General features: G+C 38.9%; 4 protein-coding genes across 10 annotated transcripts; all 4 read right to left on the reverse strand.

Annotated features, from left to right (window-relative positions):
* Positions 1-514: 514 nt before the first annotated feature.
* dynll2a (dynein, light chain, LC8-type 2a) lies at positions 515-3,955 on the reverse strand. Of its 3 annotated transcripts, none has more exons than XM_055147705.1 (3): positions 3,819-3,955; positions 2,606-2,757; positions 515-2,050 (listed from the first exon to the last, which is right to left on the reverse strand). In XM_055147705.1, the coding sequence occupies exons 1-3, from the start codon at positions 3,823-3,825 to the stop codon at positions 1,913-1,915; spliced, it is 297 nt and encodes a 98-aa protein (XP_055003680.1). In that variant the 5' UTR covers positions 3,826-3,955; the 3' UTR covers positions 515-1,912. The 3 variants fall into 3 exon arrangements, with proteins under 3 accessions (XP_055003680.1, XP_020784247.1, XP_055003681.1); XM_020928588.2 differs by lacking the exon at positions 3,819-3,955 and adding an exon at positions 3,253-3,549; XM_055147706.1 differs by lacking the exon at positions 3,819-3,955 and adding an exon at positions 2,998-3,233.
* srsf1a (serine and arginine rich splicing factor 1a) lies at positions 3,706-6,682 on the reverse strand. 5 transcript variants are annotated; one of them, XR_008631451.1, is made up of 6 exons: positions 6,259-6,682; positions 5,690-5,892; positions 5,306-5,478; positions 4,445-5,131; positions 4,294-4,325; positions 3,706-4,084 (listed from the first exon to the last, which is right to left on the reverse strand). XR_008631451.1 is itself a non-coding variant. In XM_055147704.1 (4 exons), the coding sequence occupies exons 1-4, from the start codon at positions 6,444-6,446 to the stop codon at positions 4,934-4,936; spliced, it is 762 nt and encodes a 253-aa protein (XP_055003679.1). In that variant the 5' UTR covers positions 6,447-6,682; the 3' UTR covers positions 3,706-4,933. The 5 variants fall into 5 exon arrangements, 1 of the variants encoding a protein (XP_055003679.1); XR_008631449.1 differs by lacking the exon at positions 4,294-4,325; XR_008631448.1 differs by having other exon boundaries at positions 3,706-4,325.
* A 637-nt stretch (positions 6,683-7,319) lies between these two features.
* aldoca (aldolase C, fructose-bisphosphate, a) lies at positions 7,320-9,323 on the reverse strand. The gene is made up of 8 exons (XM_055148083.1): positions 9,109-9,323; positions 8,806-9,017; positions 8,589-8,643; positions 8,365-8,525; positions 8,195-8,278; positions 7,942-8,111; positions 7,650-7,854; positions 7,320-7,578 (listed from the first exon to the last, which is right to left on the reverse strand). The coding sequence occupies exons 1-8, from the start codon at positions 9,209-9,211 to the stop codon at positions 7,492-7,494; spliced, it is 1,077 nt and encodes a 358-aa protein (XP_055004058.1). The 5' UTR covers positions 9,212-9,323; the 3' UTR covers positions 7,320-7,491.
* Positions 9,324-11,010: 1,687 nt separating this feature from the next.
* rskra (ribosomal protein S6 kinase related a) lies at positions 11,011-13,476 on the reverse strand. Its single transcript, XM_055147877.1, has 11 exons — positions 13,231-13,476; positions 13,034-13,117; positions 12,872-12,940; positions 12,565-12,634; positions 12,257-12,364; positions 12,146-12,186; positions 12,046-12,073; positions 11,859-11,948; positions 11,687-11,775; positions 11,494-11,604; positions 11,011-11,414 (listed from the first exon to the last, which is right to left on the reverse strand). The coding sequence occupies exons 1-11, from the start codon at positions 13,474-13,476 to the stop codon at positions 11,142-11,144; spliced, it is 1,209 nt and encodes a 402-aa protein (XP_055003852.1). The 3' UTR covers positions 11,011-11,141.
* Between the last annotated feature and the right edge of the window lie 254 nt (positions 13,477-13,730).

A 13,730-nucleotide genomic window follows, 5' to 3' on the forward strand; every position in this document is an offset into this window, starting at 1 on the left:
AGGACTAACATACATTCAATTTTAAACATAATGAGATGATCATATTGTGTATCTGACTATGACCTTGATCACTCTAAGGGGAGATGAGTTAAAACCTACAGAGAGATGAGAATACAAGCAGAGTATATTGAGGTAAAATAAGAGAAGTAGAATATTACTGAAAGGGCTCTGACGCACGGCTTTTGTGTGCACTGAAAGAACAGCAGGAAGCCAATCATTTCTGATTTGCATTTTTTTTTTCTAGAGTTGTGGCAGTGTCAGTAACCAGAAAACACAGGCTTTACAGTTAGAGTTATATAACATTTAGACTAGTGTCGGTACAGAGCAATGAACTATTGATGGATCTTGTTTCAGTTACTTTGACCTCAGTCTGTTGGTTTCCCATAAAATATGTATTGGTCAGTAATCTTTTAATGTCTTGAGTGGAGCTCTGTGATCTTTTCCAAGGACTTTAATTCACAGACCACGCTAAGAATAACCATACACTATTAATAAACACAAGGCAAAGCTGAGATAAGTCAACAAGTATTCTTTTTTATTTCATTGAGTTTATGGTTTTGGTTCTGTAGCAACCTACTGTATAACTCTAATGAAGTGCAATTGTACTCAAGCCAGTTATATTTTAGAGCAATGACAGGCACACATTTTGTGCAAATTTAACAGCATTTGAACGGCTCCTACACAAACACAGCAAAAATACATGCCAGAGGAACTAAATACTAAAACATTTACAAATCGACAATACTTCAGGAAGACGTCCCGCAAAAACAGATCAGTTACAGATCCACAACTAAACTATGGGGAGAACTAGAGCTACGTTTTACCCCGTGTGGTGGTCCAACTATAACTCTAAGCTACTACACCCACAACACTCAGCAACACGTTTACCAGTCTCCAGAAATTGTACAGTTAACTAATATAAATATTGACATGACAAAGAATGATCCCAAAATTAGTTTACAAGACATGAGGTCCACTTACAAGCAATTTGTCAATCTCATCTCAGAAGGCCTTTGTATTTTATGTCTGGCAGTCAACATTGGCATTGCAAAAAAAACACTGAGTTAATGCAACTAAGGCTATATCAGACAATAGATTGAAAGACACATTCATCAAAATATATTTTTCCGTAACTCCATAGCAACCACTAAAAATAACAGCTAATATAAACATAATTATTACATCCATGAACTGAAATGTCTATGAAATCAAAGCCCAAACATGCAGTTGGTTGAGACTGTTGAGCTGGGGTCTGTAGTTTATACTGTGTCTTATTACAGGCGTTGGTCTGAAGGAGCCATTTGTTTTCACAGTGAAACGTGTTAAAGGACTCTATGGATATTGGTTAGATGCGCCTGCCACACTCCTCATGTCAGGTGTGCTTAATTGCTTTTCTAGCTTACCACTCTTCCGCCTAAACTTATCATAATCACATGCATTGATTTTTTAAAATCTTTAAACTAAATATTGAAATTAACATTCTGCTCAATTAAGGAGTTTCTTTTCATGTCCACTAAAATCCTGGCATTGGTAAGATGAATGAAATGTTCTAACTAGTTCACTCAGTATACAATTTCACCATCTAACCCAAAAGAAAGGGCTTGGGGCTTAATTTCTATAGGAAAGCAGATGCACCTATACATTCCATGCTCTCCTTTTTATACAATCAAGGGCCATCATTTTTTCCACAACTTAAAATTTAACAGCAATAACAAAAACTACTTCAGTTGCATCCAAATGGCAACTATTAAAAAGTAAACTTACTGTAACATACATATTTAATAGTGTATAGTCCATGCAACTGCGCACGGCTGGTTTGCATTGTTATGGTATGTCATTATCAGTGTATGAGAGACATCAGCCACCAGTGCATTTTGATTATGGGTACTCCTTCATAATCTTGCAAAAGCTCTCACCCAGATTTGAAAAGCAAAATAGCCACTTGGCCCAGGTAAAAGTAAATGAAATGCTTTGTCTCGTGAGTCACATAGCTGCCGAAGTTTCTCCCGACAATGCAGTGCCATGTTGGGTTATACTTCTTGTCGAATTCCTGCAACAAAATGAGAAAAAACATATGGGTTACTTATTTAAAAGCGAAAGTGTTGGAGATCCCACTAATGTGCTCAACGCTTATGAGCACATGCAGTCTAGAAGGAGATATAAAATTCCCCCCAAGTATAGAAACTTGCTTGTACCTCAGTTTATTAAACTAATTACTAACATGGACTATGCAGGATTTGTCAAGCGTGATTGTCTTGTACATAAATTTCCTTCAGGATCAACAAAGTAAAGCTAATCTATTACGTGGTATATACATGTCTTTTTGAAATCTCATGTCATGATAAATTCTTATTTATGTGGCAAAACTGACTTAATGTGTACTGTCTTTTTGTATCTTAATTTGAATAGTTAGGCTGTAACATAGAATATTTCAGAGGGGAAATACTGTGAGCATGGTGTTTCAAAACATTTTAGCAGTCTGTCCTCACCACAGACTGATGCCAAAAATAGATAACTTTAAAAATGAATACAAGAAAGGCGCCAGTAGAATTTGCATTTCATGGCCTGCCTGCGTCCAGCTGAAATAGCCAATAATGTGCCTCACCTTTTTGATGTACGCTGCAATGTCCTTCTCTATGTTGTACTTCTCCATGGCCTGGGTGGCACAGTCCACGGCGTCCTGCTGCATATCTTCGGACATGTCAGCGTTTTTGATCACAGCTTTCCTGTCAGTCATGTTGAAGACGATGGTGGGAGCTGGTAATGACAAGAGAGAGTGCTGAAAATTAACACTACACGTGGAGGGGATGAGGGGGTGTAGGCCGAATGGTTGACAGCGGCACTCGAGCGACCATCTGTGCGCCTGCCCTGTGTAGGCTGTGGTCCCTTTGTGCAACAATTACATCTTAAAGTCAAGGCAATTTAGGCCCCGTTGAGACACGACTTGAAATGCAAATAAATTGGCAGGGTAAGTTGATACAGGTGGAGTTAAATTACCTGGCAAAATCACTTTCCAATAAAAGCAGCCACTGCGTTAGAAAAACGTCTGGCGATGTCGTTTTATGAATGAGCCCTGTATTGATCCAATGACAAATGTGTTGTTTATTTAATATTAATGCGAAGCTAGACGTGAATAGCTACAAACTGAATGAAAGACAACAAACTAGAGTAATACAAGACAAGATGAAGTCGAAGCCAAATGTGTCAAACCATGCAAGTTGGTGTCGTCTTCTTATTAATCCGCCCACTCACCTATTGGAACGCTGTCGTGCGCTTCAGTCAAAAATGTGCAATTTCAGTCTTGCTCGGGGAAGCTTTGATAATGCTGTCTGTAATTGCTTTTTAAAGATTTACACAATAAGCATGTAGGTTGTCTCCGCTGCGCTCAAACTGCTCCCCGCCCTCTGCTGCATGCTGAACCCTGCTATTGGCTGAACCGCAGTCTCCTAGTGCGGTTCAAGCCTTTTCTGCTGCTCCTCTCTGCCGGCATCTTATTTCATCCCACAATGCATCATTCACGGCGTGCACCACCGACTGGGAAAAGGGGAGACTGAATCTTTGTAGATGCTGCTGTTGCGTATACAACGAGGCTTTGAAAATATAATGGATACTTAATTGATGCGTTTTATGTATTACAAAGACTTCATTCCCTTCAGTGAGCAGATGTAAATGTTCATAATGTTAAAATCAAGTATGAGACAAATGTAATATTTAATACTTTTATTAAAAATGCTGAGAAAAAAGTCAAACAAAATTAAGATACAAACTAGTCCCAAATAAACCAGTTCCCAACCAACCCAAATTTATTATTTTCATACCAGGCATCTACGACTCCATCCTTTGATCCAACTTCCTGGTCCTCTGTTTCGTTTTCTTCTAATATAAAGCCATTAATCTTTGAAACTTTTAGATGGGTCTAATGTTCAGGGAATCCATTATTTTGTTCTGAATCAACTGATTTGAATCCTGGAAAACTGATCCCGATCCGTGCATCCATCCTTGCCCTTGCATCCTATCCCTTTCCTAATCGATCCACTCATCCAGCTCCAAGGATTGGGATCCACTGAGCTCCTCCAATCAAAACCTTGAAATACCAGGAAGAAAATCAGAGGCATACTGTTAGAATGGTGCGAATAGTGGGCCCTAACCTTCCATGTTGAGCACTTAAAAGCTAAAGCTATATAATATTTAGTGACATTGAACATTTTACATTTGAGAACAGGTCAAAAGTGGAAAGCTTTTGAACAGAAGTTCAGATATTACATATTATGACATCAAAGATGTTACACTTACATCACAACACACTTGTTCTAGGACTGCTTATTCTGTCAAAGGCCAGAGTAGCAAGTATCATATTTAACAAGTACAGCACATATGGCTTGCGTAAGTATGACATGCATGATAACAAACCTATTAAAGCATTTGATTTATGAATGAAGCGTACCATTGCTTTGACCTGATTGCTCCTCAATTAGATGTCCTATCCTGACCATACAAATGAAATGTGCTCCACAATGGTTTATTCCAAATCACTTTAATCCTTCTCTGCAGATGTCTAAAGGAAGACACAAGGGTAAAATACAGTTAAGCACTGGGCTTCCCACCAACATGACCCACCCCAATAATGAGGCATTCAAATAAAAAAAAAAACAACACAACTCAATTTCAAACACTTGCAAAAACATTGAGTGCAGCTTATTTTGACTCAACATTTTTGAAGTCAAACAGCACAAATTTTCATGTTCAAAAAACTGAAAACAGAAAAAGGGGGAAACTTGGATGAAAGTAAAAAGACTGAGGGGTAAGAAAAGGTGAAAGAGGAGAGGAGATAGTTGTAGACCAAAGATTATCCACAACACTGGGACATAAAATGTAAAAAATTAAAAGGGTAAAAACAGGGGGTGCAACACCAAGGGAAAAAACAGTGGTAGGTTTAGGAACGGGAGCGAGAGCGGCTGTGGCGTGGCGAGTAGCGGGGTGATCCTCTGCCGCGGCCCCGGGAATTGCTTCGACTGCGGCTGGCGCTGCGACTGCGGCTTCTGCTGCGACTTCCGCGGCTGCGAGAGCGAGACCTCCCATAACTGGGGCTGCGAGGGCCGTCTAGTTTCACACGAATGTACGCAGTCTCTCCCTGGCACAACACACAAGAGAACTTGACATTGAAAAGCCAACATTCACTGCTTTTATGGAAATGCCATCACTGAACAGGGCCAAGAGAGCAAACACCTGTTGCATTCTCTCCAAGTACTCACCAAAACAGCAAAGAAACTGTTTCCATGACAATTGATCAAATCAGTGAACATACCTCGTGTGAGCGGAATTTGGTGTTGTCCAGCTTTCGCACAGCATAGGTCATGTCTTCTTTGCGCACAAATTCTACCACTCCAGTGCCATCTCTGTAAACATCAGCATAGCACACATCTCCTGCTTCACGCATGTGGTCCTTCAGATCCTGCCAGCTGCCACTCTGTGGAAGCCCTAAATTAAAAAAAAAAAAAAAAAAAAAAAAAAAAAAAAGATTGCATTTTCTTAGAGGCAGAAGATATCAACCACATACATCTGAAGGTCAATTTTATGTCCACAAAAGTGACAAAAGCTCTTGAAGGTTCATAATGCTCAGACTTTCTTGCATTAGAATTATTGAACTTGGTCTATGCTTTGATAATCTTCATTAAATGGTCTTGCTTACCAGACACGACCACCCTGTATTCAGAGCGCCGGGATGGCGGACCGTATCTGCCTCTCGGAGCGCCACCACCACCGATACCCCCAAAACCCCCACCTCCTCCTCCACCCCCTCTGGAGCCTCTGCCGCTACGAGGAAACTCCACACGCAGTCTGTATCCGTCGTAGTCATAGCCGTCGCGACCATACACCGCATCGTCCGCGTCCCTGAAACACAATGAATGCAATAAATACACATTATTACTAGATACAGAGTTAAGTCCGCCAGGCCTTTTATTTACGGCAAAGCTTAACAGCCGAGGCGCTTGACGGGGCAGAGCTAAAGGTAGAGGGGCAAATCGATACTACAAACCAAAGAGTGTTATGTAAACTGAAAACATGCTCATAATGCTTCAAAGTGCAATCGGCAAATCTTAAAGCAAGTGAAACACAACATGTGTGCAAATTGTGATTTAGTATCGGTGCACTTAAGATTGGGGTCCAGTTGTAGCATAGCAAACAAAGGCAAAATACCCTGATGGGACCGGGAACTAGCTAATTGCTAACTACAAGCCAATTCTTAAACGCGCTTACCTTGGGTCCTCAAACTCAATAAAAGCAAAGGGAGGGCCTCCTCTTCGGTTTTTGAGGTCAATGTCTCGTATCGTCCCATACTTATAAAACACATCCTCCACGTCTTTTGTGCGAATATCAGGAGGAAGATTCCCCACGTATATTCTGCAGTCGTTGTTTCCAGCGGGCCCTCGTACAACACCAGACATTTTGGCTAAAGATTAGCGTGCTACTAAAGATAAACTCTCGGCCGGCTAAACCAACAAATAACGGAAAGAAAACCTGTGCTTTTCCAAAAGCCCGATGAAATGGTGGGCCAACAGAACGACAATAAACGGATTAACTTGCTAAGTAAAAAGCTTCCGATTTGTGAAAGATTTTCGACGCTGTTTTCAGCCGCCACCTCCGCGATCCCACCGATGTGCACCGGAAACACTGTAGCCGCCGCTACATCCGCCAAACAAAATAGTGCCGTCTTGATCTATGATACGTGAAGTTTTATAGAGTCGGAAAATATGTTTATCTAATTAGCAGTTCAAGATGTAAATTAGGCTAGATCAGGTAGCTTTAAAAATAAAATGTCATTTTTTGAAAAAAAAAAAAAAAATAAAAATCATAAAATTTAATTTTATGAAAACACAAAAAAGTCCGGTGCAGGACCGTTTGCAAGTGAAAAAAAAAAAAAAAAACTGACATTCTTAAACAGTCATTTAAGAAAATAAAAGGTGTTGTCATGTAGCCTATTTTTAGGCTACTTTTAAATCATTAGATATCAGAAATGATTGAATTTGATAGTTTTTGCTTCTTAATATAAATAATCATAATCTCTTCAATTAATAGGTCAGCACAGTAGGTGTCCAGCCCAGCAAGTAATTCATCCACTTATGTCTCAAACAACAGTTTTAAAGATTGGCTGATCCATACAATTTGTAAAATGTTTTGGAATGATCATGCAATAAAAAAAAAAAAAAAAAAAAAAAAATATAAATATATATATATATATATATATATATATATATATAGATAGATAGATAGATAGATAGATAGATATTTTTTTTAACAAAAGACCCCAAAGCTTTGGACACAGGTTTGATGTTTATTAATCACAGATTTTACTGATTTTCCAACTCAAAACATATTAATGTTTTAATTCATTGAGGCAGATTGCAAGACTTATATTTTCCAGCTGTTAACATGGGAACTGATGCACCAGAATACACAATACAGAAAGCATGTACGAAGCACTTGCAGTATTCAGTATGCATACATGGAACCATACATCTGTTGCCCAGATTCAGCGTGGCTATCAGTGTACTTGCCCTGACATGCAAGGCTGTTAATCTGTGAATAGATGAGAAGTTTAAACAAAAGGTACATAGCACATAAAGTAATTCTGATTTGTTGACATTGACCTCTGCTCTTCTAATGAACTGTTCAGTGGCAACTTTTTCATTCTCTTTGTGCCCTCTCCAGGCTCTAAGTGCTGATGCCTGAAGGGCGCGCCCAAAAGAGAAGGTCAGAATCCAGGGTTTGGGCAGAGGGCAGTTGTTGATGGCATTGAGGTGAACTGATGCCTCCTCCTCACCCTGACCACCAGAGAGAAAAGCCACCCCTGCAGGTAAGAAAAATAAATATTTGTTAGTTTAATTTAGTTTATTGTATGTCAGTATGTGTAAGTGGTTTTGTAGTGTAGACTTCCCTGTGACTGCCGGGGGGACAGTGCGCCTGATTGCAGTCAGTGTAGCCATGGCGACCTCCTCTGGGCTGTACTTGGTGAGGCAGCTGTGACCAGGGGTGACCATGTTGGGTTTAAGCAAAGTGCCCTCCAGATAAACATGGTGCTCTGACATGGCTTTGTAGACTGCTGCCAGAACCTAAACTCCACAAAGACAAAAATAACTACTAAAACAACATACTACTCCTACAAACAAACAAATAAACCAACAAACAGGCCTACCTTTTCAGTGACAGCCTGGCAACGTTTGAGATCATGATCCCCATCTGGCAAAAGCTCAGGCTCAATTACGGGCACAATACCTTGCTAGTGAAAGCAAAAATGTTTAATTTTACTAGTGTTACTTACAATAAAAACATTGAGAACAAGAGCATTTTCCCATTAAGTCTGACCTGCTGACAAATACTGGAATAGCGTGCAAGTACATTGGCATTCTCTGAGATAGCCAGTTGGGAAGGATTGGTGTCACTGATCTTAAGCACACAACGCCACTTTGCAAAAACAGCCCCATCTTTTTTATATTGCGCACAACGCTCCGATAACCCATCCAGACCTGCAAAAAATCTGTCTTATATTATCTTGAAATGATTCAGCTAAAATATTTTTAGTACTTCACCTTGGGTAGTAGTTTCCCCACAAGTTCCTGGTAAAGGAACAACACCCTTGTCAACCTATGTGAGAGAGGCAATAATTTAAGCCACACAATGTAAGTTTGTGGGTAGAGGGTCTGGAATGTTTCACAAAATGGCATAAAACATATTTTCCCCATGGAGGCAAGCAAGTGACTCCATCAAACCAAGTATTTTTGGCACTAAAACATTCAGTACACTCACCTTGACGCCAATCATGATTCCTCTATCTCTGATCATTTTGACAAAGGACACACCACTGTCTGAGTACTGATAAAGAGTCTCATGAAAAAAGATCACTCCTCCAATGCAAGTGTTAATGCGATCGTCAGCACTGAACAAAATCTGCCTAAATTGCCTGCGATTCTCCTCACTGTTCTCCACTCCAACCTGAGCCAGCCTTTTGCCCATACTCCCTGCAAAGAATAAGGATGCAACAATGAGACCTGCCCAGCTGTAAAACAACTGCTACATTTGTAAGTTACATTTGTAGTAGTAGTTACTCACCAACGGACTCATCTGCAGCCAGGATGCCCTTCCCTGGAGAAACGATGCGTAGAGCTGTTTCATGTAGTTCCTTCTTTTGAGCTTCTGAGAGTGTTGGTGGCATCCTGACTTACTGACTGTAAAAAAAGTTCTGGTTAAGCATAATATTAAACAATATTTAATAATAATAAATAATTAAACATAACATCAAACAGTTAAAAAGAGTAGCTAAACAATTCACCACAATCTTATAGCCTAATGAACCAATTTAAACGTGAAAAGTTAACGTGAGAAAGGTTTTACCTGAGAAAATTAAATCAGTTATAAATGTCTAGATCTGTGACAGCACTGGCAGCAGTTCTCTGTTGGCTTGAGTTTGTATTGAGCTGAAGTATGTCACCTACTGTACGCCCACACCTCTAGGCGGGACTTCTACGCCCACTTTTGCCCCAAATAAACATAAATACTAAAAATGTATATACTGATAAATGACTGTTAATATATATTTTTTTAATTATATAGCCTATTTGAACTCCTAAATTATTTTCCACATTAGCAGTTATTATTGACTTCAGCTTGCTCCACATTTAGGCTATGAATAAACTACATGGTCTATTTATATATGATGAAATACCCAAAGTTTTGGCTATTATTGTAATATTAATACTATTTATAAGTTGTTGGTATTTTTACTTAGTTTTTCTGTAAACCACATTTTAAATCGATCCATGGCATCCAGGACCAGTAATGAATTTGTATATAAGCAACCTAGTTTAGATCCCCATCTCTATCATACTGCACCTTATCATGAGCTATTTCTATTTTAATTAGGAAAAGCATGCCTTGAGGAAATGTTCAGTCTCCCGATAATTTGATCCTCGCCCTTGAATTCTCTGGGGTCTTCACGTCTCAGAGCAATTTATGCACTTAGCTTGTGAACTTTAATCTGTGAAGACTGCAATTAGACAAGTTCAAAAAAGCCCTCTCTTTTTGTATAAATAGTAAATTGTCAAATTAAATAAGATCATTGTTATGTAGTATGATTATGTAATGATCTGGATATTTACTATATTCCGATGAGGTGTCTAATGGACTGTACCTGGATTCTAGGTAAGATACATGAACATTTTCTAAAGTAAGTTTTCAAAAACTCAATGGCCTACTTTTATTGAAAGACACTTATTTGAACATGTATTAATACTATTCACCAACAGGACAGAATCAAACTTTTCCTGAATAGTTTTAGAATGGTTTTAAGATAATTTTGTGTTGAAAATCTTTTGAATTATTACCATTATCATTGTATCAATATCTTTCCTTGGTATCTAAATCAAGTTTGAGTTTTTGGTAACACTAGTCCCAGCAGCCATGTTGTAATTGTGTACATACTGTGGGGTAGCTAGGCCAGTCTATAGTAAAGGCTATTAAAGGAGAAGACTTGAGAAGACTTCTTTCTTGAATTGTAGGTCAGTGTGTCTGTGAATGAGATGTGGGTCAATGGACTGTCTGCCATGAGCCACAACACAGACATGGACCTATCAAAGACAAGGGCCTGAGAGGAGGTAATGTCATTTGGTAGAGGCAGGGGAGCTACCATTTAAATATAGGCTACTTTAAGGAGTACAGCAATTATATGTGACTGCCTCTGCTGGGACCTTGGCAATTCCTCTGTTACCCAATTAAAATGTTTAATAACACTAGTCCTCGATTTTCTGTCCTATTAAGGCCATCCTCAATAGGAGTGTGCCTCTAAATGGGTCATATCAAGACAGTGCAGCAGAAAATGTATAGCTTGAAATTTTATGTTGCTTTATAAATATTGGGAGAAAAAAGTTACATCATAGTGAGGGGTTTGGGGAAGGGGATATAAAATAGGATTTTCATTGAAATTATTTATAAGATGAAATTGGTAAATTTTGGACATTTTATAAAATATTCAAACTTTTCACAGAGACCAAAACAATACAAATCTTAATATAGTATTTGGCTTTACATGCTACTTTTTTTTTTTTTTTTTTTTTTTACATAATTTTACGTATACCCAGAGTTAAGAACTAAAGGGCCACATCCTTGTTGGCTAAAGATGAAGGTCCTTGAGAAAGATATGTGGGCGAGTGGACTTTGTCACAGTCAAAGTTTTTTAAATAGTCCACTGTAATGCCTCGCATTGCTTTAGCCGCCCAGTCCGGGTGAGTCCTGAGTTTAAGGATGACCTCATTTGGAGTCTTCTGCAGAATTTCAGAGTCAAATGAAGTGCCCCTGAAGAAAGCCAGCATTTGGAAAGAGTCCAGATTACGCAGGCGATTCACAGGATTTTTGGATAGAAGCTGTAAGACACAGAAACACTATTATACTCACTACTGTTGTATGTGTAAAATGAGGAGAGTGGTAGTCACATGCACACACCTCAGTGAGTAGTACAGTAAGAGCAGTACTGCATGTACTGGGGATGACATAAGGGCATTGTCTGACCTTGTTCAACATGTCAATGTGGCCTGACTCTGGAGGAACTGGAAACTAACAACATAATCTAAATCAAGACTAGTTTATGACATTTAATTGTCAACAGAATCTACAAGTACCAAACAAGGACCCTTACCTCACCTGTTGCCAGGCAATAAAGCATAACACCAAGTGACCACCAGTCGGCAGCGTGGTTGTATGGACCTCCACCTAAAACTTCAGGGGCTGTGAAGGATACAAGTGTAAAGTAGGGAGAACCGCGATAACACTGTCAGCTACATTACAGTTAATATGATAAACCTTCATACCCATATATTGAATAGTGCCACATATCGTAAATGTTCTTCCTCCACGCTTCAAACGATGCGACAGTCCAAAATCAGACAGGCGAAGATGGCCTAAATCCAAAACCATAGATTGAAAATAGAATTAAGATTAATTCTGGCAAGTGAAGGGAAACACAAAATAGAGACAGTAGTTTGAATGAATACGAACCATGGTCACTCAAAAGGATGTTGTCCATCTGAAATATAATACAACACAATCATTAAGAGGACAAAGCCAATTCTGAAAAATGTCACAGTAAAAATCAAACCTTTATGTCTCTGTGCATGATGCCCAAGTCATTTAAGAATCCTATCAAGACAAAAAGTTACTTTTTACTTTTTGTCTGCAAACTGATGGAATAACTCAAACACTGGCTTACCCAGTGCACTGGCCATCTCTGCAGCAAAGAGCCGAACATCATCCTCTTCAAACTTGCTTTGTAGTAACCAGCAGGTGTACAGGTCTCCCACACCACAGTAATCACACACTAACATGTAAGTTATAATTTAATACAAACCAGCACCATGAAGCATGAAATGAATTCTTGTAAGATGTATTACATGCCAAATACATGAATGACAAAATAAGCAGTAATAATCAAATTTGAATTCCATGTCCAGACATTTGAACATAAAAATCAGGAGGATAAGGGGCATAGTGATCTACTGTTTGTATGAATTAACTCACTAATGAAGAGATGGTGCTGTGTCTGCCAGCAGTCCTGAAGGTTGTGGATGAATGGGTGTTTGAGCTGCCGCTGAAATGCAACAGTCCATTCAGTGAAAAACAAAGTGCTGATGATAAAAGATGGTTTGTGAGTTTGACTTTTTGTGATTGTGACTGTAAGGATAACTGTGTCATTGGCTGAATAATGATCACATGCAATTTATAGTTAAAACCTGTGTTTTTGATCATAGACTGTAAGGTTAGATGTACTACATACTGTATATTCTCTATGGTTCTAGTTATTTATAGTTAAGCCAACCATACATACCTGAATGATTACCTCCTCTTTTGACTGATCTAATGCTCCATGGTTTAATATCGCAGTCTTTGGTAAAACCTGGTAACAAATGGAGTGAATTATAATTATAGCCAACTTACTCCATATGAACTTAAAAGCAGACTTTAATAAATACTTTTTTACAAGACATACCTTAATAGCATAGATCTTGTCTATGGAAACATCTTTTATTTTTAATATAGGGCCAAATGATCCTTTGGCAATAAATCCAAGGACCTGTGGGTACAAAAAAAAAAAAAGTAAATTTTTATTTATTTATTTATTTTTCAAATACAAAAAATTGCATTGTTGTATGTGTGACTTTGAGAAGGTCTATGCTTATGCACTACCTGAAATTGATTTTGCCCAGGAAATTTTCGAAGTGGAAACTCGGGTAGAAAGGGAGAAACGGAAGATTGCGTCTTGATGTCTGCGTGTGTGGAGGAAGACGCATCTGTGATGGGCAGCTGGACTATCTGAGAGAAAGGCCCGCGCCGGCTCAGTCTGAGCGCCACTGACGCTCCCAAGTTTGTGAGGAGTCCATGGCTGAATCTACGGTGATGCGCCGCGCCATCGGGCTGTAGAAACACTTTCATTGCATTACTCAGATGTAGCAGAAGCAGATGTAGCATAATTTAATTGGTTTCAGTTTATAACGTTTATAGGTGGCCTAACTCGTCTAAAAATAGACTACTTATAATTTAGAGTAAACTAAAACTATTTCTGTAGGACATGCGCAGGAAGGACACACGAGCACTTAACAAATCAATGACTCTATTTTTACTCCGTTTTTATTTCTTGCATTTGCAATGCCTTCAAACAAAATTGCAAAGATTACGAATAAGGCTTG

This window comes from Boleophthalmus pectinirostris, unplaced genomic scaffold (assembly GCF_026225935.1).
Source record: "Boleophthalmus pectinirostris isolate CB_2022bp ecotype Guang Dong unplaced genomic scaffold, ASM2622593v1 HiC_scaffold_9, whole genome shotgun sequence".
Classification (NCBI taxonomy): domain Eukaryota; kingdom Metazoa; phylum Chordata; class Actinopteri; order Gobiiformes; family Gobiidae; genus Boleophthalmus; species Boleophthalmus pectinirostris.

Coding starts and splice junctions, on each gene's coding strand:
- srsf1a (XM_055147704.1), bottom strand. CDS start 6,446: ATGTCTGGTGTTGTACGAGGGCCCGCTGGAAACAACGACTGCAGAATA. Junction 5,893..6,258: donor ATTGAGTTTGAGGACCCAAG/GTAAGCGCGTTT, acceptor ATTGTGTTTCAG/GGACGCGGACGATGCGGTGT. Junction 5,132..5,305: donor CCAAATTCCGCTCACACGAG/GTATGTTCACTG, acceptor GTGTTGTGCCAG/GGAGAGACTGCGTACATTCG.
- dynll2a (XM_055147705.1), bottom strand. Junction 2,051..2,605: donor TTGCAGCGTACATCAAAAAG/GTGAGGCACATT, acceptor ATTTTGTTGCAG/GAATTCGACAAGAAGTATAA.
- aldoca (XM_055148083.1), bottom strand. CDS start 9,211: ATGCCACCAACACTCTCAGAAGCTCAAAAGAAGGAACTACATGAAACA. Junction 8,644..8,805: donor GAATCATGATTGGCGTCAAG/GTGAGTGTACTG, acceptor TCTCTCACATAG/GTTGACAAGGGTGTTGTTCC. Junction 7,855..7,941: donor CGCACTGTCCCCCCGGCAGT/CACAGGGAAGTC, acceptor ATTTTTCTTACC/TGCAGGGGTGGCTTTTCTCT.
- rskra (XM_055147877.1), bottom strand. CDS start 13,476: ATGAAAGTGTTTCTACAGCCCGATGGCGCGGCGCATCACCGTAGATTC. Junction 12,187..12,256: donor AGAGATGGCCAGTGCACTGG/GTAAGCCAGTGT, acceptor TTGTCTTGATAG/GATTCTTAAATGACTTGGGC. Junction 11,415..11,493: donor TTACTGTACTACTCACTGAG/GTGTGTGCATGT, acceptor TGTGTCTTACAG/CTTCTATCCAAAAATCCTGT.